The following is a 26,158-nucleotide window of genomic DNA, read 5'->3' on the forward strand; positions in this document are numbered from 1 at the left end:
CATTTCCTTTGCCTAATTCAAAGGTCACCAGAACATGACCCTTAAGCAGTCGCTCTCAGATTTTCATGTAGGACAGTGGCGATCTTGACTTTAAGATTGATGGACCCCTACCCTTCTTCTGGCCTTCAGACAAAGTCATTGAAAATATTAGTGTATCAAGCATTGGAGCAATCAGGACATACAGTTCCTATGAATTTCATATTAAATGGATCCATGTTAGAACTGCATTATTACAAAAAGCCTGGAAGAAGAAAATATGTTCATAATAGATTGTTGATCAGAATAAAAGTATTATCTGCACCCTTGAACTAACCCTGTCTGTGGCCTTGGGAATATAGAAAAAGCCTGGTGAGCCTTTCTTTGGGATACAGAATAGGCCTGGTGAGTCTTCCTTGGGGATATGGAATAGGCCTGTTGAGCCTTCCTTGGGGATATAGAAAAGGCCTGTTGATACTTCCTTGGGGATATAGAATAGGTCTGTGGAGCCTTCCTTGGGGATATAGAAAAGGCCTGGTGAGCCTTCCTTTGGGGATATAGAAAAGGCCTGCAGAGCCCTCCTTGGGGATGTAGAAATGGTCTGGTGAGCCTATTGGAGTTTATTTTAGGAGAAGTGACTCATATGCTGTTTTTCATCTTTTCACAGATTGAATTTGAAGCCTACTTCAGGTTGCTGACAGGTGTCACAATATTAACTGGAGATAATATAAATGTGTATGCCACTGTCAATGTGTTTGGAGTGTCCATTAGTGTTAGTCCTATTACCTTTACAGTTACTGACACATTTGTGGATAAATACATGGTAAGTCTAGTATGCTTGTATATTTTTGTTTTCCTTATGACTGAAGGTCTGGAAGGTTGTAGCAATAGCAGCATCTCTCTGTCTGCCTATCCACCCTTTTGTTTGGACAGGGTGGTTTTGGCAAAGTAACTTTTTTTTTTATTGTCTTTATTTTCTCAAGCCTATGTTTTCAAATGACAAAAATGGTCACTGCTTTTTAAATGTCCAGATACTTTACAGACAAAGAATAAAACTTAGGGTTTGGGTCATTGGGGGTAAGATTGACCTTTGTTTTTGTTTCTGGACTCAACTGATTAACAATAGTGATTGCAATGTAGATGTAACAAGATGAGACTCTCTCTCTCCCTCTCTCTCTCTCTCTCTCTCTCTCTATCTATCCATCTATCTATCTATCTATATATATATATATATATATATATATATATATATATATATATATATATATATATATTTTTTATTTTATTTTAAATAATGTATTTTTATATATACATAATTATTGTAGTAGTCCATAAATTTTAATTGTAATAATCTATATGTTGATTTTTACATCTTCAATATCAGTACTCTGGTTTCCAAATGAGTGCCTACATTGAAAAATCATGCTGATATCTGAATGGGTTGGAAGACATTCAGCAGGGTGTACAGTAATCATGCTTATAGCTGAATGGGTTGGAAGACATTCAGCAGGGTGTACAGTAATCATGCTTATAGCTGAATGGGTTGGAAGACATTCAGCAGGGTGTACAGTAATCATGCTTATATCTGAATGGGTTGGAAGACATTCAGCAGGGTGTACAGTAATCATGCTTATATCTGAATGGGTTGGAAGACATTCAGCAGGGTGTACAGTAATCATGGTTATATCTGAATGGGTTGGAAGACATTCAGCAGGGTGTACAGTAATCATGCTGTCATCAGATGGCATTCAGTAGGATGAGCATGAGTATCATGTATGCAGCTCTTTCTCTCTTGAATGTAAAAGAAGGAGCAGATGTCACTGATAAATTTATTAGACTAATGCAATTTTCCTAAATGGAGAAATGAAGCAGTATTTATTAACTCCCCTGATTAGAATGGGATTTTTAAAAGTAAATGTCAGGCAAATCTACAGTAAATATAAAATAAATTTAGTAATCTAGTAAACCATTATAATTTTTTTTGGGTGGGGATTAACAATATATTTTAGATAATGGGGTCAGTACATTCATTGTATGTGCTGTATGAGGCACTTTATAATTAAATTAGGGCATCAACAGTGTGACTTAAATTGGGCATCAACAGTGTGACTTAAATAGGACATCAACAGTGTGACTTAAATAGGGCATTAACAGTGTGACTTAAATAGGGCATCAACGGTGTGACTTAAATAGGGCATGAACATTGCGACTTAAATAGGGCATTAACAGTGTGACTTAAATAGAGCATCAACAGTGTGACTTAAATAGGGCATCAACGGTGTGACTTAAATAGGGCATGAACATTGCGACTTAAATAGGGCATTAACAGTGTGACTTAAATAGAGCATCAACAGTGTGACTTAAATAGGGCATTAACAGTGCGACCTAAATAGGGCAATAATAGTGCAACTTAAATAACAGTGTGGCTTAAAATAGGGCATTAACAGTACGACTTAAATAGGGCATCAAAGGTGTGACTTAAATAGGGCATTAACAGTGTGACCTAAATAGGGCAATAATAGTGCAACTTAAATAACAGTGTGGCTTAAAATAGGGCATAAACAGTGTGACTTATGAGGGCACAGTCATTTTAAACTGAAGAGTCCTATTGCAGCATAGAATGGATTCAAATGATTTTCCATGCACAACTAAATATTATTATAAAAATGTTTATGCATACAAATTTCATCAATTTATTCTTTCATTTTTGTGGATATTTTGGTCTGCTTAGATGGAAACAATTGATTTAGAAACAAAGCTTCTTGCTGCAAATGTAGCAAATTTCTCTTTTATCATAAAACCCTGACCATCGATAGATGGAAACTTGAAAATGATAACCATATATGATATAAACTTAAGAAATCATAATTCTGAGAATTTTTCCACAAGATAAGCATGTAAAACTATGGTAGATAATTATAAAATGGCAACTGTTGACAGTCTTTTATAGGAAGTGCGCATCATACCATGACTGTCAAGAATGCAAATACATACCATGACTGTCAAGATTGCAAATACATACCATGACTGTCAAGAATGCAAATACTTACCATGACTGTCAAGAATGCAAACACATACCATGACTGTCAAGAATGCAAATACATACCATGACTGTCAAGAATGCAGATACATACCATGACTGTCAAGATTGCAAATACATACCATGACTGTCAAGAATGCAAATACATACCATGACTGTCAAGAATGCAAATACATACCATGACTGTCAAGAATGCAAATACATACCATGACTGTCAAGACTGCAGATACATACCATGACTGTCAAGAATGCAAATACATACCATGACTGTCAAGAATGCAAGTACATACCATGACTGTCAAGAATGCAAATACATACCATTACTGTCAAGATTGCAAATATATACCATGACTATCAAAAATGCAAATACATACCATCATTGTCAAGAATGCAAATACATACCATGACTGTCAAGAAGGCAAATACATGCCATGACTGTCAAGACTGCAGACACATGCCATGACTGTCAAGAGTGCAAATACATACCATGACTGTCAAGAATGCAGATATATACCATGACTGTCAAGAATGCAAATACATACCATGACTGTCAAGAATGCAAATGCATACCATGACTGTTAAGATACATACCATGACTGTCAAGAATGCAAATACATACCATGACTGTCAAGAATGCAAATACATACCATGACTATCAAGAATGCAAATACATACCATGACTGTCAAGAATGCAGATACATACCATGACTGTCAAGAATGCAAATACATACCATGACTGTCAAGAATGCAGATACATACCATGACTGTCATGATACATACCATGACTGTCAAGAATGCAAATACATACCATGACTGTCAAGAACCTTTGGGGTGCATAAAAACATTGTTCAGAGAAAAGATCTAGGCCATCTGAAAACTTAGGGTATTTGAAGACTTTAGGTATTTAAAGACTTTGGGTATTTGAAGACTTTAGGTATTTGAAGACTTTGGGTAAAAAAATCATTCTCGATTGTCAGTGTGTTCATGACAACAATAACCTATACTTATTACTTTTAATTGGATGACATGTTACTACTTTATGAAGTATTTGGATACAGATTGGAACTTTTAAAAAGAGAGATCAAAAAACTGTTTACAATTATCAGCCATTATATATATATATATATATATATATATATATAGAGAGAGAGAGAGAGAGAGAGAGAGAGAGAGAGAGAGAGAAAGAGAGAGAGAGACAGAGCAAATAGTGTCAGACTAGTTTGCAAATTAATTTGAAGAGGAGGAATATTCCTTGACTATTGACTTCAAACTAATTTATAGGAGTGCATTGCTGCTAAAGCAGAACACATTCATTCACACAGTCTGTGAAGAAACGAAATACATGAATCACAGTCTGTGAAGAAACAAAATACATCAATCACACAGTCTGTGAAGAAACAAAATAAATCAATCACACAGTCTGTGAAGAAATGAAATATATCAATCACACAGTCTGTGAAGAAACAAAATAAATCAATCACACAGTCTGTGAAGAAATGAAATATATCAATCACACAGTCTGTGAAGAAACAACACATTCATTCACAGTCTGTGAAGAAACAAAATACATTATTCACACAGTCTGTGAAGAAACAAAACACATTCATTCACACAGTCTGTGAAGAAACAAAATACATCAGTCACACAGTCTGTGAAGAAACAAAACACATTCATTCACACAGTCTGTGAAGAAACAAAATATATCATTCACACAGTCTGTGAAGAAACAAAACACATCAATCACAGTCTGAAGAAAGAAAATACATCAGTCACACAGTCTGTGAAGAAACAAAATACATAAATCACACAGTCTGTGAAGAAACAAAATACATCAATCACACAGTCTGTGAAGAAACAAAATACATCAATCACACAGTCTGTGAAGAAACAAAATACATCATTGACACAGTCTGTGAAGAAACAAAATACATCAATCACACAGTCTGTGAAGAAACAAAATACATCATTGACACAGTCTGTGAAGAAACAAAATACATAAATCACACAGTCTGTGAAGAAACAAAATACATAAATCACACAGTCTGTGAAGAAACAAAATACATTAATCACAAAGACTGTGAAGAAACAAAACACTCATTCACACAGTCTGTGAAGAAACAAAATAGATCAATCACACAGTCTGTGAATAAATGAAATACATGAATTACACAGTCTGTGAAGAAACGAAATACATCAATCACACAGTCTGTGAAGAAACAACACATTCATTCACAGTCTGTGAAGAAACAAAATACATTATTCACACAGTCTGTGAAGAAACAAAGCACATTCACACAGTCTGTGAAGAAACAAAATACATCAATCACACAGTCTGTGAAGAAACAAGATACATCAGTCACACAGTCTGTGAAGAAACAAAACACATTCATTCACACAGTCTGTGAAGAAACAAAATACATCATTCACAAAGACTGAAGAAAAACACACAGACTGAAGAAACAAAACACATCAGTCACACAGTCTGAAGAAAGAAATTACATCAATCACACAGTCTGTGAAGAAACAAAATAGAAAATACATCAATCACACAGTCTGTGATGAAACAAAATACATCAATCACACAGTCTGTGAAGAAACAAAATACATCGTTCACACAGTCTGTGATGAAACAAAATACATCAATCACACAGTCTGTGAAGAAACAAAATACATCAGTGACACAGTCTGTGAAGAAACAAAATACATCATTGACACAGTCTGTGAAGAAACAAAATACATCAATCACACAGTCTGTGAAGAAACAAAATACATCATTGACACAGTCTGTGAAGAAACAAAATACATAAATCACACAGTCTGTGAAGAAACAAAATACATTAATCACAAAGACTGTGAAGAAACAAAACACTCATTCACACAGTCTGTGAAGAAACAAAATAGATCAATCACACAGTCTGTGAATAAATGAAATACATGAATTACACAGTCTGTGAAGAAACGAAATACATCAATCACACAGTCTGTGAAGAAACAACACATTCATTCACAGTCTGTGAAGAAACAAAATACATTATTCACACAGTCTGTGAAGAAACAAAGCACATTCACACAGTCTGTGAAGAAACAAAATACATCAATCACACAGTCTGTGAAGAAACAAGATACATCAGTCACACAGTCTGTGAAGAAACAAAACACATTCATTCACACAGTCTGTGAAGAAACAAAATACATCATTCACAAAGACTGAAGAAAAACACACAGACTGAAGAAACAAAACACATCAGTCACAGTCTGAAGAAAGAAATTACATCAATCACACAGTCTGTGAAGAAACAAAATAGAAAATACATCAATCACACAGTCTGTGATCAAACAAAATACATCAATCACACAGTCTGTGAAGAAACAAAATACATCGTTCACACAGTCTGTGATGAAACAAAATACATCAATCACACAGTCTGTGAAGAAACAAAATACATCAGTGACACAGTCTGTGAAGAAACAAAATACATCAATCACACAGACTGTGAAGAAACAAAATACATCATTGACACAGTCTGTGAAGAAACAAATACATCAGTGACACAGTCTGTAAAGAAACAAAATACATCAGTGACACAGTCTGTAAAGAAACAAAATACATCAGTGACACAGTCTGTGAAGATAAGATACTGATAATCATTTAATTGCTTATTTTCCTACCTGTAATGAAGAAAGCAAATGATAAGATTTGTCTGTCCCTTTAACTGATTGGTAGTAATAACTGTACATTCTTTTGGTCCATGTCCATTGAGGGTTCTGGATTTAAATCACATGGGTTGTACTAACTGAGCTATGCATAAAGACAATTTGTTTTGCTGTAGGTTCCATTTAGACATATCACATTGATATATGTTCATTTGGGGATTTGGGAACATTAATAACTAGTCATAGTCACATACAAGATACATTCATCATGATGGTACAGTTTGAACTTTTTCCACAGCTGTCTACCTCTGTTGAGTACTACAATGCCTCACTTCTTGCTATCAGTGTGGACGAACTCACACTTAACATGACTGTTGGACAAGTGATTACTGTGCCAATAAATGTCACTGTCCCACGTAATTCTGTTGCCAAGATGGAAGTAGACGTAGACCTTCCTGAGAATGGGACAGCATGCCTGACAGTAGAGGACATTCGTCTCATCACAACTGGTAAAAACATTGCCTGTCTGGAGTACAATGTGACTAGTGGCAAGGTCTACACTCCCACATACAACAACACCTTGGGTAACAATCAGAGGCCATATGGTTACATCAGTCTGGGAATCGTCACTAACATGGGTTAGTATTTATCAGCTTCTGCTACACATTCTCATTTAGTCCAGCCGTTATCTTTAGCTAACCTGGCCAGTAGACATTTATGGTATGACCCTGTGTCTGTTGTATGACAGATAAATCATATAAAATAACAGGCTGTGCCCCAGAAAGTTGAAATTAGTGGGGGAGGGGGAATCCTGAGGGTCAGCTTTATTCTTTCTTAGGTTTGGCATCAGAAATGCATTTTTAAATTGCCAGCCTTTATAATTAACAAAAACATACATTTTATAACAGGTGTCTGGTGAATTTTATTGGTAGGAATTGAAAGGACTCTTTTAAAGATGAGTGACTAAAAAGGCGTAAAGATAAAAATTATACAGAAATGAACCTTACTGCTTAACTTCCTTTTAAACAGATTGAAATAAATATCCAGGTTCCTCTTTTTCCTAAACAAAACTGATAACATGACTGGTGTCCTAGTCCTACAGGAGTCTTAGAACATTATGTTTACAGAAAATAAACTCAGTAACAAGTCAATGGAAAACAACTTAATCAGTATGCAGTACATTTAGGATGTACAAAAGTAAAATATCAAGAAATCTGGACTTAGTAATCCTTTATAGGCTTGTCAGCAGAATAATGAACTAAACAGTGTGAATATTCATAATTTTACTGAAATACTGTAAGCATCACTTGGATTAGTTCATGATTATTTCCAGCACTTGGGCTTGACAGTGAGTTATTGTCACCAAAAGCCTAGTAAGTAAAAATGTATCCATTTGAGGGGATCCTCATTAGAGGGCGCTACTTATTGCAAATAAATTATCAATGCAGCAGGATGACCCCAAGGTATTTGTATAAAATGTGTTTATTGATTAAAATAGTCCATCTGTCAGTTGTTGACATCATGATGGACACATTAAATGGTTATTTGCAAGATTTAGAGTGTTAACATCAGGATGGACACATTAAATGGTTATTTGCAAGATTTAGAGTGTTAACATCAGGATGGACACATTAAATGGTTATTTGCAAGATTTAGAGTGTTAACATCAGGATGGACATATTAAATGGTTATTTGCAAGATTTACAGATGAAGTGTTAACGTTAGGATGGACGTATTAAACCAAGGTAAATATATAATTGAACCATCAACTGCTACTAATTAATGGTGGTTTGATGCATTAGAACTAGATTTAATCCCATTAGTTTCTTGGACATAATTTCTGATGTATTTTGATTTTTAGAAGTTTTAAATAGAATAAACACTGAAATATGGAGGAAAACATATTCTAATAGGATTATTAGCTTATCAGGGTATGAAGTCGAATGTTTTCAAAATTCTGATGTGTTTACAAATTTAGAAAATGTCTAGATATAGAACAGGAAAGTTTCTCACATGAAACTATGCTATTTATACAGTTGGTACTGAAAACACATTAAGTTGCAATGCATTTGTATAAGAGATAAATGGTAAAAAATGTTTTACAATGATACATGCTTGCTGGCACTACCCAACTGAATAACTGGTTTCACACCATCTTAGTCATTATATTTACAATTTCTACCAAATTTAAATGATTTTGTCACTTTTCATTGACCTCATGTTGTCATTTACATTTTAGCATGACACTGTTTCTTGCTTGCTCTGTTAGTAACGGAGTAGCAATATCAACATGCTGCATTGCTAATGTAGTCTACCATGACTCTTAGTTTGTATGAGTATGACTCTTAGTTTGTATGAGTATGACTCTTAGTTTGTATGAGTATACTAATGTAGTCTACCATGACTCTTAGTTTGTATGAGTATGACTCTTAGTTTGTATGAGTATGACTCTTAGTTTGTATGAGCATGACTCTTAGTTTGTATGAGTATGACTTTTAGTTTGTATGAGTATGACTCTTAGTTTGTATGAGTATGACTCTTAGTTTGTATGAGTATGACTTTTAGTTTGTATGAGTATGACTCTTAGTTTGTATGAGTATGACTCTTAGTTTGTATGAGTATACTAATGTAGTCTACCATGACTCTTAGTTTGTATGAGTATGACTCTTAGTTTGTATGAGTATGACTTTTAGTTTGTATGAGTATGACTCTTAGTTTGTATGAGTATGACTTTTAGTTTGTATGAGTATGACTCTTAGTTTGTATGAGTATGACTCTTAGTTTGTATGAGTATGACTTTTGGTTTGTATGAGTATGACTTAGTTTGTATGAGTATGACTCTTAGTTTGTATGAGTACATGTATACTAATGTAGTCTACCATGACTCTTAGTTTGTATGAGTATGACTCTTAGTTTGTATGAGTATGACTTTTAGTTTGTATGAGTATGACTCTTAGTTTGTATGAGTATGACTCTTAGTTTGTTTGAGTATACTAATGTAGTCTACCATGACTCTTAGTTTGTATGAGTATGACTCTTAGTTTGTATGAGTATGACTTTTAGTTTGTATGAGTATGACTCTTAGTTTGTATGAGTATGACTTTTACTTTGTATGCGTATGACTCTTAGTTTGTATGAGTATGACTCTTAGTTTGTATGAGTATACTAATGTAGTCTACCATGACTCTTACTTTGTATGCGTATGACTCTTAGTTTGTATGAGTATGACTTTTAGTTTGTATGAGTATGACTCTTAGTTTGTATGAGTATGACTCTTAGTTTGTATGAGTATACTAATGTAGTCTACCATGACTCTTAGTTTGTATGAGTATGACTCTTAGTTTGTATGAGTATGACTTTTAGTTTGTATGAGTATGACTCTTAGTTTGTATGAGTATGACTTTTAGTTTGTATGAGTATGACTCTTAGTTTGTATGAGTATGACTCTTAGTTTGTATGAGTATGACTTTTGGTTTGTATGAGTATGACTTAGTTTGTATGAGTATGACTCTTAGTTTGTATGAGTACATGTATACTAATGTAGTCTACCATGACTCTTAGTTTGTATGAGTATGACTCTTAGTTTGTATGAGTATGACTTTTAGTTTGTATGAGTATGACTCTTAGTTTGTATGAGTATGACTCTTAGTTTGTTTGAGTATACTAATGTAGTCTACCATGACTCTTAGTTTGTATGAGTATGACTCTTAGTTTGTATGAGTATGACTTTTAGTTTGTATGAGTATGACTCTTAGTTTGTATGAGTATGACTTTTACTTTGTATGCGTATGACTCTTAGTTTGTATGAGTATGACTCTTAGTTTGTATGAGTATGACTTTTAGTTTGTATGAGTATGACTCTTAGTTTGTATGAGTATGACTTTTAGTTTGTATGAGTATGACTCTTAGTTTGTTTGAGTATACTAATGTAGTCTACCATGACTCTTAGTTTGTATGAGTATGACTCTTAGTTTGTATGAGTATGACTTTTAGTTTGTATGAGTATGACTCTTAGTTTGTATGAGTATGACTTTTACTTTGTATGAGTATGACTCTTAGTTTGTATGAGTATGCTAAGTGTATATCATCTGTATGCTTTATTTCCCTCCTTTGTTATTTCAGTAGAAATGTCAACTACAAGAACGAAATGCATAAGTTCAAAGTATAGTCTAGAAGGTATCAAATGCAACACTATTTTTGAATAATCCATTAGTAATGGGTATATATTAGTGAGTTAGTAAGATGGTGAATTATGGTTTGTTTTCTCTTGTGTCATTTCAACAGAAGTGTCAGCTGTATGAATGAAATGCAAATTTAGAGCAAGGTAGTCCACCATGACTCTTAGTTAGTATGTACTAAGTGTATATCGTCTGTGACATGCAGTGTGTGTGTAACACAGATTTTGACTTATTGGGGGAGTGTCCCCCTAATTTTCATGGCTGGCAATTCTGACTTAATGGGGGGGTGTCCCCTTAATTTTCATAGCTGGCGATTCTGACTTATTAGCAGGGGGGTCCTCCTAATTTTGGGAAGTCCAGGGGGTGTAAGTCGCCCCCGAATCTCTGAGCATAGCATTTGGGCATGTAAGTCAGGATGCTTGGGGTTTATACCAGAGCCATTGGATCCATTTCATAATACAGCCTTGCTGTCACCAGCCATAACCAATCATCCATATGAGGGACCTTTTGAGAAAACAGACCTGCCAACTAGTTAATCACCTGCAATTTCGAGCAGGATGGGCATAAGTCCCCCTACACGTCTTAGCATGGCCTTTGGACCTTTAAGTCAGGGCATGGGATTTGTAGGGATCCATTGGAGCCAATTCATAATATTTCCACACAGTTACCAGTCGTCCAGCCTTTACCAGTCATCTGGCCATCCAGCCATCCCACCATGGGGATCTTTTCATGAAATGGTCCAGCCGTCTTGGATGTACAGAGATCTTAATGACAGATCAGTCTGCTGATCCACAATGTCAGCAACTTACCATTACTTTGCCAGAGATTTTAGTGAGAAATCTGTCCGTCCAGCCAGGTCTTTAGAGCAGCTGGTACCAGTGACTGTATTCTATACCACCAGCATCTTGGTTAACCATATTCTGGGCAAACTAGCCGGTAGTTCCGCAATGCCTTACTTCCGAATGTTCGCTGCCTATCTACAAGGTAGAGCTAGTGTCATCTTTCAAAGATGACTGGCTGAGGTCATCAGTGCCAAGCAGACCCAGAATGGGACTTACAATGAGTGTGATGAAGCTCCGTCAAATCGGCCATATTGAGATCCGACCATGGAATGGATTGAATTCAGCTTTAAAGCGACAGTCAAGGAAATTTATTGGGTGTTGGCCACTTCAGAATGCCCCTTCCACCCCCTACTGCTACTCAAGACTATAAAGTTAAAGGATATTAGGTAGATTTCAGTGAAGATGGAGATACACCCTCCTTCCGACTCCTTCCCCAATTGGCTGTATTTAAGGAGATCAATGACCTGCCTTTGGTGATCCAGGAAATTCCTGGGCTTTCTTCTCAGAAAGCCAAGTCCCAGCAAACTTTTCATTTCGCTGGTATAAATCTCTATGTCTTCAATGTTAGATTTGGCCTGATTTGCAGTTTTCTAACTCGCTGAGAAATCTTACAATAGCCACACTTGGGAGACATGAATAAGATTGCTAGAGTCATTAACTGGGCAGCTCACTATACCATGGCCAACGTATTGACTGCTTCAGCCAACTTAGACCTGATACGGGTTGACACATGTCTGTGGTCCACATCACTCAAACCTCTTCATACCCTGGCTTTATGGATGACTCCACTGGGATGACCATTGCTTTCTTGGAGGAAGAATCGAAGAAGTTCAAAGGTAGGCAGCTCAGAAACTGCCCCTCCGACTCACCACTCAACCTACATATGCATTTGGCAACATTCAGACCCCACCAGTGAGGAGGGACATCAAGTAGCATTGGGATATTTTCAATCAGCTGTGAAATAATATTGATCTCATCCCAATGTCAGGAGATGAAAGTCTAAACTAAGAGGCAATTGTAAGAAAACACATTTTGATGTCGTCAAGCCTCCTAACCATAAACATTGACCTTGATATAACCTTTCATGCCCAAGCATTATTGTGCAAGTGGATAATATACAAGGCATACTCAGAGATATCAAAAGATAGATATGCTTCATGTTGCTCTAGGCTCAATAGATAAAAGTGATCTCTGCAAGCCATGTGTTTGAACATAATGTTTTGATCGAAGACATAATAGAACCTGTTGGCTTCCATGCACAGTCAACAACTGCTCCGGTGGCCTAGTGGTTAGAGTGTCCGCCTCGGATGTGGGAGGTCGTGGGTTCGATCCCCAGCCGAGTCATACCAAAGACTTACAAAAATGGTACTAACAGCTGCCTCGCTTGGCGCTCAGCATTATGAGGTTAGTGTTAGGACTGGTCGTCCCGGTGTCAGGATAATGTAACTGGGTGGGACATCATACTACATGCCTGTGGCATGATGCCCCAGTGCTAGACATCACTATAAGCTGTCACACTACAGACATCGTAGTGATATGACTGAAAAATTGTTAAAGCTACATTAAAAATTCAAATCACACACACACACACGCACAGTCAACATTCTCAGGCTTTTTTTATGATCTAGCTTAGTGTAGTCAATAATTATGTGGCTGCAGTCTAGATTAATAACCAGACCAGTTTCATATTAGCACAACCTCCTCATGGGTGTGAGTTAAGTGCTTTCTTCTGGATTCAATCATATATTTTTTCCCTCTCAATGGAATGTTGCCCTTTTACCTCATTGTGGTACCATCATCAAGGTTTTGTGGTCATCACTTTGCTGCCCTCATTCTTGGAGAGCGGTTTATCCTTCATGACTGGAATGTAGCCATTCCTTCAGAGGGTGGTCGTGGTAAAGGTAGGATGACCGTACAGTTCCTATTACCTCTTCTCCATTTGGTAATGTGTTTGGTTAATGTATTAGATTGAGAAAGTAAAGTTTTTAGTCCAGTATAGTAAGCTTACCAGATCACAATAATATTAAACACTCCATCGATCACCACAAATGTGGCCATCTATATTGATATAAAATTTAGTTTAAACTTGTTACTAAATGTCTAGCTAGTGGGTAGCTCCTTGGCAAGGGGATAAATGTCTAGCTAGTGGGTAGCTCCCTGGCAAGGGGAGATAACAAGTAACCATCTTGTCTTTCTTTATATGTTATGTTGTAAGTAAAGATGTATTTTGTATTTCCAAGATTGTTGTTTTTGAAACATATCAAGGTTTATTTCCTAATGTTAATGTGATCAGGTAAATATTCTTGAAGAAACATAATTTCCTAAGAAAATGTAATATTTTATTGACTTTAATGTTGAAAACTGATTGAAAATGACGTATCTGTTTCTTACATATTTTATATACAGTTGAATTTATCAAGGAGAAAATGAAGCAGTTGTTATTTTATACACTTGTGAAGTGTACTATAGCAAAATGTTAGTGATTAGCGATATAAAAAATGTAACCTTTTGTCCCAGCTTATGCCAGATGTAAATATTGGTGCCTGCATAATTTTCTGGTTGCAGTGAAATAAACAAACTTGCTCATGTATTCGTAAAAACAAATGATATAGTGTTGACCTGTGTATTAAGTATATAAACATATTTTCTTACCTGGAAAAGAGTAATTTCAATGGATATTGAAACACAGGTGTACAAAATATCATCATAAATTATACATTTCTATAACTGGTTGTGCCAATAACTTACAGATTGCATCATTATAAAGGTAAATGTTCAACAAAGTTGTTGTGAAAGCCATATCTGCTGCATACCAGTCAGAATGTCTAATATGTATGAATTATGAATGTATGAATTATGAATGCATGCCAGTCAGAGTGTCTAATATGTATGAATTATGAATGCATACCAGTCAGAGTGTCTAATATGTATGAATTATGAATGCATACTAGTCAGATGCATACCAGTCTAATATGTATGAATTAACATTTACATTCACCTTAATTTGACACAAATGTAGGTTACTGTTTTGGTCCAAGTTGGTATGATTTTTAATCTTCTATGCAGCCACCATCTTTTTACCTTGATGCACCTTAAAATTGTATAGTTAACATGAAGTTTGTAATTTCATTGGACCTCTCTGAAGCAAGCACATTTTCTCTGTCAAAATTCTTTACAAATATGTAAGCAGTCCCTTTAACATTACACATTCTGAGTCTAACTTATGCGTAAGATTTCTTTGTCTTTGTTTTTCTTGTCCATGAAGTTGTTTTTGTAAAAGAAACTAAATAAGATTATTTTCTTAGTTTATCGAAGCTGATACATTTCATTGTTTTGTTCAAACAAGCTATTGAGACAACTTTTCTGGTTCCCATTTCTTAGGTATATCTCATAGACAGGGTACATACCTGACCGGGGATGATGATGTTCATTTAGAGGCAGACATCAGGATGTGTGACTGTATTATGGCTGAAAACTTGCAGGTGTTCAAGATGAGTTTTGGAGCTAAAACAGCACAGTTTGTTGTTATCCATGATTACAATGTGACAGTGTTCAGAGATGGCTCAGAAAAACCAGATATAGAACTTATAACATCGATAAGGAATGATTCAAACAGGTAGATTAAGTGTAATTACTACAAGATAGAACAGGTAGATTAAGTGTAATTACTACAAGATAGAACAGGTAGATTAAGTGTAATTACTACAAGATAGAACAGGTAGATTAAGTGTAATTACTACAAGATAGAACAGGTAGATTAAGTGTAATTACTACAAGATAGAACAGGTAGATTAAGTGTAATTACTACAAGATAGAACAGGTAGATTAAGTGTAATTACTACAAGATAGAACAGGAAGCAAGTAGCTTACTCTAAATTTATCTCACTGCTGCTAAATGATAGTGACAGTAATCGATTGAAATCTGAAATTAAAGCATAAATTTGGATGTACTCATTGCAAATTTTACAGTTTGGACAGATCCCCATTCCTGTAACTGACTCTTAGTGTGCATTTTACAGCTCCATGTTTGTTAATTAAGTATCATCAGATCTTTTTTGTTGAACCTGCAAATAGCAAATATAATCACTTTTTCACTGATAACAGTGATTGTATGAGCATATGATTTTAAGTTAAAGTCATCTAGATTCATAAGGTGCTCCATTCAACTGAAATCCTGGTAGAGTAGTACTAACTGTATCTCCAGTTTGTTTGTTAGCAGATACCAGTTGTGCCACACATTATTGGCAAGTAGTAGTTGTTGTTGTTGTTGTTGTTGTAGGGTTTAACATCATTTTTCAGCACAAGATAGGCTATACATGGCAGCCAGTATAAATGTTGGAGGAAGAACCTGGGAAAACCCCCAAAAGAACCACTGACCCATGAGAAGCTACTGGCAAGCTTTCTCTCATACCCACATTGGCCGAATCCGAGACTTGAACTCACACAGGTAGAGGTGAGATGACATTGATCCGTAACAGTGTGCACTTTAGACCACTTGGCCACTCAGGGCCCCGTATTGGCAAAAAAGACATTTCTGCAAGTCCTTGTTCAGCTCCTTTGCTCTGAGAGAATTTGGATTATTGACTGATAGTGGGGCAAACAAAAACAATCCCTTATTTGTCCCAAGTAAATTTAAGAAATCCTAATTGTACATGATTTTCCTATTGATAGATAATTAGATGTTGTTTGGAATTTGCTAGTTTGTCATGACTTGTGGAGAGAAATAAAACTTGGACATCTTTCATTTTGCTTTTTGGTCTGTGATTTTAGTCTCTTGGTCTCTCTTTGGTACAAATGTAAAACCAGTCTTAATTTTCTCAAAGTTCTGTATGTCTCATTGCTAATTTTAACCCAACTAATTTAGCTCTTACACAAGGAGGTCTAGATCCAAACCTGATAAGGGAGGATTTTTACTTGGAGAAAATGGGTTTTAAAATTTCTCCTTTTTTGGCAGAAACTTTGTAAAATACATAGAGAAATCTACATTCCTTGATGTCATTTTAAAGCTTGGTTTGTAAAATACATAGAGAAATCTACATTGCTTGATATAATTTTAAAGCTTGGTCTTTACTGTCTTTGCTGAGACCTTAAATATGTGTCTGATTAAACAGTAGAGCTGTTATGATCCTTGATAGAAGGCTACCAGCCCATGCCATGTAGATCTGTTGCAGCCAGTGGTGTAATAAGAAATGTATGCCCCCATGGCCCTGTGGTTCTAGGTGTTGTTTGGGTGGTTACTATGCTTCTAGTCAGCCAGTGATCTGTTTTTCAATGCCAACCCTAGGAAATTTACCCACCCACCCGTTTTAAAAAAAAAATTCCCAAAAATATTTTATTACTGGCTAGGAAAAAATTTAAAAAAAATATTTTTGGGAAGTTTTTTTAAACTGGGTGGGTGGGTAAATTGGCTAGGGTTCGTATTGAAAAACATCACTGGCTGACTGGAAACACATTTGTTCCCCTAAATAACTCTACAAAATTGCCATAGACCAACACCTATAAATTTGTGTATGAGGTACACTAAAAAATGTTATCAATGAACAACATACCTTGCACGAGTATGAAAGGACATTTAACCATAGCACAACTTGCCATGCCTGAATATGAAAGTACAATATATACTTGCATTTAAATGGATTCAACTGCAGACAACATAGAGCCAGTGTTAGGGATAGATCCAGGGTCCACATTGTTTGCAGTCAGATGTAACATAGACCCAGGGTCTATATTGTTTGCAGTTGGATGTAACAGAGATTATGGGTCTACATTGTTTATAGTTGGATGTTTCAAATTTTTTCTCTCCAATTTATACCAGTGTAAAATAATAACTGCATCACTACAACAATAAAAAGAATTTCCAAAATTTGAATTCAATAATCTTAGGAGAACAACATTTAAAATTTAGCTTATACATATCATGTTTCAAATTGTTTATTTTGTGAAACTAATGTTTTCATTTTAGAAAATATATTTTTATTTTTGTTAACACATTTCTGCATGGACTGATACAGTGAATGTTGCTGGGTAGGGATACTGTAGAATCATGACAAAAAGGTTGTATCCAACCAACTTTGGAGGGTATCATCCATAAACTATGGAATTTAATGATTATTAGTTTACTTGTAAGGAGTTTTATTTACTAGTATTTTCTTTTCTGCATTCAAAAACAAATTTTGTGTGGCCTTGGCAAGATTGCTGTCTATTACTGTACCCAAATCTCAGTTGTCACCTAATTTCAGGTGTCACATAAATTCAGTTGTCCACCTAATTTCAGTTTGCAATCAACACTCATCAAGGCCTGATTTTTCCAATGTTTTCAAACAGGATTATGATTGTGATGAGAGTTAAAAGTGCTACATCAACAATTTTATTGCTGTATTTGATCTTAAATGGGTGGCAATGTTGATTACAATCATGTCTTGCAAGTCCAGTCAGTGTTGATTAGAATCATGTCTTACAAGTCCAGTCAGTGTTGATTAGAATCAGGTCTTGCAAGTCCAGTCATTGTTGATTAGATTCAGGTCTTGCAAGTCCAGTCAGTATTGATTAGAAACAGGTCTTACATGTCCAGTCAATGTTGATTAGAATCAGGTCTTGCAAGTCCAGTGAGTGTTGATTAGAATTAGGTCTTGCAAGTCCAGTCAGTGTTGATTAGAATCAGGTCTTGCAAGTCCAGTCAGTGTTGATTAGAATCATGTCTTGCAAGTCCAGACAGTGTTGATTAGATTCAGGTCTTGCAGGTCCAGTCAGTGTTGATTAGAATCTGGTCTTGCAAGTCCAGTCAGTGTTGATTAGAATCTGGTCTTGCAAGTCCAGTCAATGTTGATTAGAATCAGGTCTTGCAAGTCCAGTCAATGTTGATTAGAATCAGGTCTTGCAAGTCCAGTCAGTGTTGATTAGAATAAGGTCTTGCATGTCCAGTCAATGTTGATTAGAATCAAGTCTTACAAGTCCAGTCAGTGTTGATTAGAATCAGGTCTTGCAAGTCCCGTCAGTGTTGATTAGAATCTGGTCTTGCATGTCCAGTCAATGTTAATTAGAATCAGGTCTTGCATGCCCAGTCAGTGTTGATTAGAATCTGGTCTTGCAAGTCCAGTCAGTGTTGATTAGAATCTGTCTTGCAAGTCCAGTCAGTGTTGATTAGAATCAGGTCTTGCATGTCCAGTCAATGTTAATTAGAATCAGGTCTTGCATGCCCAGTCAGTGTTGATTAGAATCTGGTCTTGCAAGTCCAGTCAGTGTTGATTAGAATCTGGTCTTGCAAGTCCAGTCAATGTTGATTAGAATCAGGTCTTGCAAGTCCAGTCAATGTTGATTAGAATCAGGTCTTGCATGCCCAGTCAGTGTTGATTAGAATCTGGTCTTGCAAGTCCAGTCAGTGTTGATTAGAATCAGGTCTTGCAAGTCCCGTCAGTGTTGATTAGAATCTGGTCTTGCATGTCCAGTCAATGTTAATTAGAATCAGGTCTTGCATGCCCAGTCAGTGTTGATTAGAATCTGGTCTTGCAAGTCCAGTCAGTGTTGATTAGAATCTGTCTTGCAAGTCCAGTCAGTGTTGATTAGAATCAGGTCTTGCATGTCCAGTCAATGTTAATTAGAATCAGGTCTTGCATGCCCAGTCAGTGTTGATTAGAATCTGGTCTTGCAAGTCCAGTCAGTGTTGATTAGAATCTGGTCTTGCAAGTCCAGTCAATGTTGATTAGAATCAGGTCTTGCAAGTCCAGTCAATGTTGATTAGGATCTGGTCTTGCAAGTCCAGTCAGTGTTGATTAGAATCTGGTCTTGCAAGTCCAGTCAGTGTTGATTAGAATCTGGTCTTGCAAGTCCAGTCAATGTTGATTAGAATCAGGTCTTGCAAGTCCAGTCAATGTTGATTAGAATCAGGTCTTGCAAGTCCAGTCAGTGTTGATTAGAATCTGGTCTTGCAAGTCCAGTCAGTGTTGATTAGAATCTGTCTTGCAAGTCCAGTCAGTGTTGATTAGAATCAGGTCTTGCATGTCCAGTCAATGTTAATTAGAATCAGGTCTTGCATGCCCAGTCAGTGTTGATTAGAATCTGGTCTTGCAAGTCCAGTCAGTGTTGATTAGAATCTGGTCTTGCAAGTCCAGTCAATGTTGATTAGAATCAGGTCTTGCAAGTCCAGTCAATGTTGATTAGGATCTGGTCTTGCAAGTCCAGTCAGTGTTGATTAGAATCTGGTCTTGCAAGTCCAGTCAGTGTTGATTAGAATCTGGTCTTGCAAGTCCAGTCAATGTTGATTAGAATCAGGTCTTGCAAGTCCAGTCAATGTTGATTAGAATCAGGTCTTGCAAGTCCAGTCAGTGTTGATTAGAATCAGGTCTTGCATGTCCAGTCAATGTTGATTAGAATCAAGTCTTACAAGTCCAGTCAGTGTTGATTAGAATCAGGTCTTGCAAGTCCCGTCAGTGTTGATTAGAATCTGGTCTTGCATGTCCAGTCAATGTTAATTAGAATCAGGTCTTGCATGCCCAGTCAGTGTTGATTAGAATCTGGTCTTGCAAGTCCAGTCAGTGTTGATTAGAATCTGTCTTGCAAGTCCAGTCAGTGTTGATTAGAATCAGGTCTTGCATGTCCAGTCAATGTTAATTAGAATCAGGTCTTGCATGCCCAGTCAGTGTTGATTAGAATCTGGTCTTGCAAGTCCAGTCAGTGTTGATTAGAATCAGGTCTTGCATGCCCAGTCAGTGTTGATTAGAATCTGGTCTTGCAAGTCCAGTCAGTGTTGATTAGAATCTGGTCTTGCAAGTCCAGTCAGTGTTGATTAGAATCAGGTCTTGCATGTCCAGTCAATGTTAATTGGAATCAGGTCTTGCATGCCCAGTCAGTGTTGATTAGAATCTGGTCTTGCAAGTCCAGTCAGTGTTGATTAGAATCTGGTCTTGCAAGTCCAGTCAATGTTGATTAGAATCAGGTCTTGCAAGTCCAGTCAGTGTTGATTAGAATCAGGTCTTGCATGTCCAGTCAATGTTGATTAGAATCAGGTCTTGCAAGTCCAGTCAGTGTTGATTAGAATCAGGTCTTGCATGTCCAGTCAATGTTGATTAGAATCAAGTCTTACAAGTCCAGTCAGTGTTGATTAGAATCAGGTCTTACAAGTCCAGTCAGTGTTGATTAGAATCAGGTCTTGCAAGTCCAGTCAGTGTTGATTAGAATCAGGTCTTGCAAGTCCAGTCAATGTTGATTAGAATCAGGTCTTGCAAGTCCAGTCAATGTTGATTAGAATCAGGTCTTGCATGCCCAGTCAGTGTTGATTAGAATCTGGTCTTGCAAGTCCAGTCAGTGTTGATTAGAATCTGGTCTTGCAAGTCCAGTCAGTGTTGATTAGAATCAGGTCTTGCATGTCCAGTCAATGTTACTTAGAATCAGGTCTTGCATGCCCAGTCAGTGTTGATTAGAATCATGTCTTGCAAGTCCAGTCAGTGTTGATTAGAATCTGGTCTTGCAAGTCCAGTCAATGTTGATTAGAATCAGGTCTTGCAAGTCCAGTCAGTGTTGATTAGAATCAGGTCTTGCAAGTCCAGTCAATGTTGATTAGAATCAGGTCTTGCAAGTCCAGTCAGTGTTGATTAGAATCTGGTCTTGCATGTCCAGTCAATGTTGATTAGAATCAAGTCTTACAAGTCCAGTCAGTGTTGATTAGAATCAGGTCTTACAAGTCCAGTCAGTGTTGATTAGAATCAGGTCTTGCAAGTCCAGTCAGTGTTGATTAGAATCTGGTCTTGCAAGTCCAGTCAGTGGTGATTAGAATCAGGTCTTGCAAGTCCAGTCAGTGTTGATTAGAATCTGGTCTTGCAAGTCCAGTCAGTGTTGATTAGAATCTGGTCTTGCAAGTCCAGTCAGTGTTGATTAGAATCAGGTCTTACAAGTCCAGTCAGTGTTGATTAGAATCAGGTCTTGCAGGTCCAGTCAGTGTTGATTAGAATCTGGTCTTGCAAGTCCAGTCAGTGTTGATTAGAATCAGATCTTACAAGTCCAGTCAGTGTTGATTAGAATCATGTCTTGCAAGTCCAGTCAGTGTTGATTAGAATCAGGTCTTGCAGGTCCAGTCAGTGTTGATTAGAATTAGGTCTTGCAAGTCCAGTCAGTGTTGATTAGAATCTGGTCTTGCAAGTCCAGTCAGTGTTGATTAGAATCTGGTCTTGCATGTCCAGTCAGTGTTGATTAGAATTAGGTTTTGCAAGTCCAGTCAGTGTTGATTAGAATCTGGTCTTGCAATTCCAGTCAGTGTTGATTAGAATCTGGTCTTGCAAGTCCAGTCAATGTTGATTAGAATCAGGTCTTGCAAGTCCAGTCAGTGTTGATTAGAATCATGTGTTGCAAGTGCAGTCAATGTTGATTTGAATCGTGTCTTGCAAGTCCAGTCAATGTTGATTAGAATCAGGTCTTGCAAGTCCAGTCAGTGTTGCTTTGAATCAGGTCTTGCAAGTCCAGTCATTTTTGATTAGAATCAGGTCTTGCAAGTCCAGTCAGTGTTGATTAGATTCAGGTCTTGCAAGTCCAGTCAATGTTGATTAGAATCATATCTTGCAAGTCCAGTCAGTGTTGATTAGAATCATGTCTTGCAAGTCCAGTCAATGTTGATTAAAATCAGGTCTTGCAAGTCCAGCCAGTGTTGATTAGATTCAGGTCTTGCAAGTCCAGTCAATGTTGATTAGTATCATGTCTTACAAGTCCAGTCAGTGTTGATTAGAATCTGGTCTTGCATGTCCAGTCAATATTGATTAGAATCATGCTTGCAAGTCCAGTCAGTGTTGATTAGAATCATGTCTTGCAAGTCCAGTGAGTGTTGATTTGAATCATGTCTTGCAAGTCCAGTCAGTGTTGATTAGAATCATATCTTGCAAGTCCAGTCAGTGTTGATTAGAATCAGGTTTTGCAAGTCCAGTCACTGACATTTTGCATGATTCATATGGAAAACTAATTATAAATAGTCAATACTTGAAGCTTACTTTACAATGTTTGGGATTTGTTGGCAGTACCTTCTGACTGATTAAATAAATGTTTGGGATTTGTTTTTTTTAGGCAGTGCCTTCTGATAGATTACATAAATGTTTGCGATTTGTTGGCAGTGCCTTCTGATTGATTACATAAATGTTTGGGATTTGTTGGCAGTGCGATTGATTACATAAATGTTTCGGATTTGTTTGTTTTTAGGTGGTACCTTCTGATTGATTACACAAATGTTTGGGATTTGTTTGTTTTTAGGTAGTACCTTCTGATTGATTACATAAATGTTTGGGATTTGTTTGTTTTTAGGCAGTGCCTTCTGACAGATTACATAAATGTTTGGGATTTGTTGGCAATGCCTTCTGACTGATTACATAAATGTTTGGGATTTGTTTGTTTTTAGGTGGTACCTTCTGATTGATTACATAAATGTTTGGGATTTGTTTGTTTTTAGGTGGTGCCTTCTGACTGATTACATAAATGTTTGGGATTTGTTTGTTTTTAGGCAATGCCTTCTGACAGATTACATAAATGTTTGGGATTTGTTGGCAATGCCTTCTGATTGATTACATAAATGTTTGGGATTTGTTTATTTTTAGGCAGTGCCATCTGACTGATTACATAAATGTTTGGGATTTGTTTGTTTTAGGTGGTACCTTCTGATTGATTACATAAATGTTTGGGATTTGTTTGTTTTTAGGCAGTGCCTTCTGACTGATTACATAAATGTTTGGGATTTGTTTGTTTTTAGGTAGTACCTTCTGACTGATTACATAAATGTTTGGGATTTGTTTTTTTTAGGCAGTGCCTTCTGATTGATTACATAAATATTTGGGATTTGTTGGCAGTGCGATTGATAACATAAATGTTTCGGATTTGTTTGTTTTTAGGTGGTACCTTCTGATTGATTACATAAATGTTTGGGATTTGTTTGTTTTTAGGTAGTACCTTCTGATTGATTACATAAATGTTTGGGATTTGTTTGTTTTTAGGCAGTGCCTTCTGACAGATTACATAAATGTTTGGGATTTGTTGGCAATGCCTTCTGACTGATTACATAAATGTTTGGGATTTGTTTGTTTTTAGGTGGTACCTTCTGATTGATTACATAAATGTTTGGGATTTGTTTGTTTTTAGGTGGTGCCTTCTGACTGATTACATAAATGTTTGGGATTTGTTTGTTTTTAGGCAGTGCCTTCTGACAGATTACATAAATGTTTGGGATTTGTTGGCAATGCCTTCTGATTGATTACATAAATGTTTGGGATTTGTTTATTTTTAGGCAGTACCTTCTGACTGATTACATAAATGTTTGGGATTTGTTTGTTTTAGGTGGTACCTTCTGATTGATTACATAAATGTTTGGGATTTGTTTGTTTTTAGGCAGTGCCTTCTGACTGATTACATAAATGTTTGGGATTTGTTTGTTTTTAGGTAGTACCTTCTGACTGATTACATAAATGTTTGGGATTTGTTGGCAGTGCCTTCTGATTGATTACATAAATGTTTGGGATTTGTTGGCAGTGCCTTCTGATTGATTACATAAATGTTTGGGATTTGTTTGTTTTTAGGCAGTGCCTTCTGACTGATTACATAAATGTTTGGGATTTGTTTTTTTTAGGCAGTGCCTTCAGATTGATTACATAAATGTTTGGGATTTGTTGGCAGTGCCTTCTGATTGATTACATAAATGTTTGGGATTTGTTGGCAATGCCTTCTGATTGATTACATAAATGTTTGGGATTTGTTTTTTTTAGGCAGTGTCTTCTGATTGATTACATAAATATTTGGAATTTGTAGGCAGTGCCTTCTGATTGATTACATAAATGTTTGGGATTTGTTGGCAGTGCCTTCTGATTGATTACATAAATGTTTGGGATTTGTTGGCAGTGCCTTCTGATTGAGTACATAAATGTTTGGGATTTGTTTGTTTTTAGGAAATGCCTTCTGACAGATTACATAAATGTTTGGGATTTGTTGGCAATGCCTTCTGATTGATTACATAAATGTTTGGGATTTGTTTATTTTTAGGCAGTGCCTTCTGACTGATTACATAAATGTTTGGGATTTGTTTGATTTTAGGTGGTACCTTCTGATTGATTACATAAATGTTTGGGATTTGTTTGTTTTTAGGTGGTGCCTTCTGACTGATGACATAAATGTTCGGGATTTGTTTGTTTTTAGGCAATGCCTTCTGACAGGTTACATAAATGTTTGGGATTTGTTGGCAATGCCTTCTGATTGATTACATAAATGTTTGGGATTTGTTTATTTTTAGGCAGTGCCTTCTGACTGATTACATAAATGTTTTGGATTTGTTTGTTTTAGGTGGTACCTTCTGATTGATTACATAAATGTTTGGGATTTGTTTGTTTTTAGGCAGTGTCTTCTGACTTATTACATAAATGTTTGGGATTTGTTTGTTTTTAGGTAGTACCTTCTGACTGATTACATAAACGTTTGGGATTTGTTTTTTTTAGGCAGTGCCTTCTGATTGATTACATAAATATTTGGGATTTGTTGGCAGTGCGATTGATAACATAAATGTTTCGGATTTGTTTGTTTTTAGGTGGTACCTTCTGATTGATTACATAAATTTTTGGGATTTGTTTTTTTTAGGCAGTGCCTTCTGATTGATTACATAAATATTTGGGATTTGTTGGCAGTGCGATTGATAACATAAATGTTTCGGATTTGTTTGTTTTTAGGTGGTACCTTCTGATTGATTACATAAATGTTTGGGATTTGTTTGTTTTTAGGTGGTGCCTTCTGATTGATTACATAAATGTTTCGGATTTGTTTGTTTTTAGGCAGTGCCTTCTGACTGATTACATAAATGTTTGGGATTTGTTGGCAATGCCTTCTGATTGATTACATAAATGTTTGGGATTTGTTTATTTTTAGGCAGTGCCTTCTGACTGATTACATAAATGTTTGGGATTTGTTTGTTTTAGGTGATACCTTCTGATTGATTACATAAATGTTTGGGATTTGTTTGTTTTTAGGCAGTGCCTTCTGACTGATTACATAAATGTTTGGGATTTGTTTGTTTTTAGGCAGTGCCTTCTGACTGATTACATAAATGTTTGGGATTTGTTTTTTTTAGGCAGTGCCTTCTGATTGATTACATAAATGTTTGGGATTTGTTGGCAGTGCCTTCTGATTGATTACATAAATGTTTGGGATTTGTTGGCAGTGCCTTCTGATTGATTACATAAATGTTTGGGATTTGTCGGCAGTGCCTTCTGATTGATTACAAAAATGTTTGGGATTTGTAGGCAGTGCCTTCTGATTGATTACATAAATGTTTGGGATTTGTTTTTTTTTAGGCAGTGCCTTCTGACTGATTACATAAATGTTTGGGATTTGTTTGTTTTTAGGCAGTGCCTTCTGACTGATTACATAAATGTTTGGGATTTGTTTTTTTTAGGCAGTGCCTTCTGATTGATTACATAAATGTTTGGGATTTGTTGGCAGTGCCTTCTGATTGATTACATAAA

At 36.2% G+C, this 26,158-nt stretch overlaps 1 protein-coding gene across 1 annotated transcript in view; it reads left to right on the forward strand.

Annotated features, from left to right (window-relative positions):
- LOC149804176 (uncharacterized) overlaps nt 1-26,158 on the forward strand; it is a 193,701-nt gene that overhangs the window by 96,388 nt on the left and 71,155 nt on the right. The window contains exons 16-18 of the mRNA XM_089954057.1: nt 644-799; nt 6,969-7,308; nt 15,072-15,306. Coding sequence (XP_089810183.1) covers nt 644-799; nt 6,969-7,308; nt 15,072-15,306 — 731 coding nt within the window. The remainder of the gene's footprint in view (nt 1-643; nt 800-6,968; nt 7,309-15,071; nt 15,307-26,158) is intronic.

This window comes from Sinohyriopsis cumingii, chromosome 3 (assembly GCF_028554795.1).
Source record: "Sinohyriopsis cumingii isolate HCF-2022 chromosome 3, ASM2855479v2, whole genome shotgun sequence".
Classification (NCBI taxonomy): Eukaryota; Metazoa; Mollusca; class Bivalvia; order Unionida; family Unionidae; genus Sinohyriopsis; species Sinohyriopsis cumingii.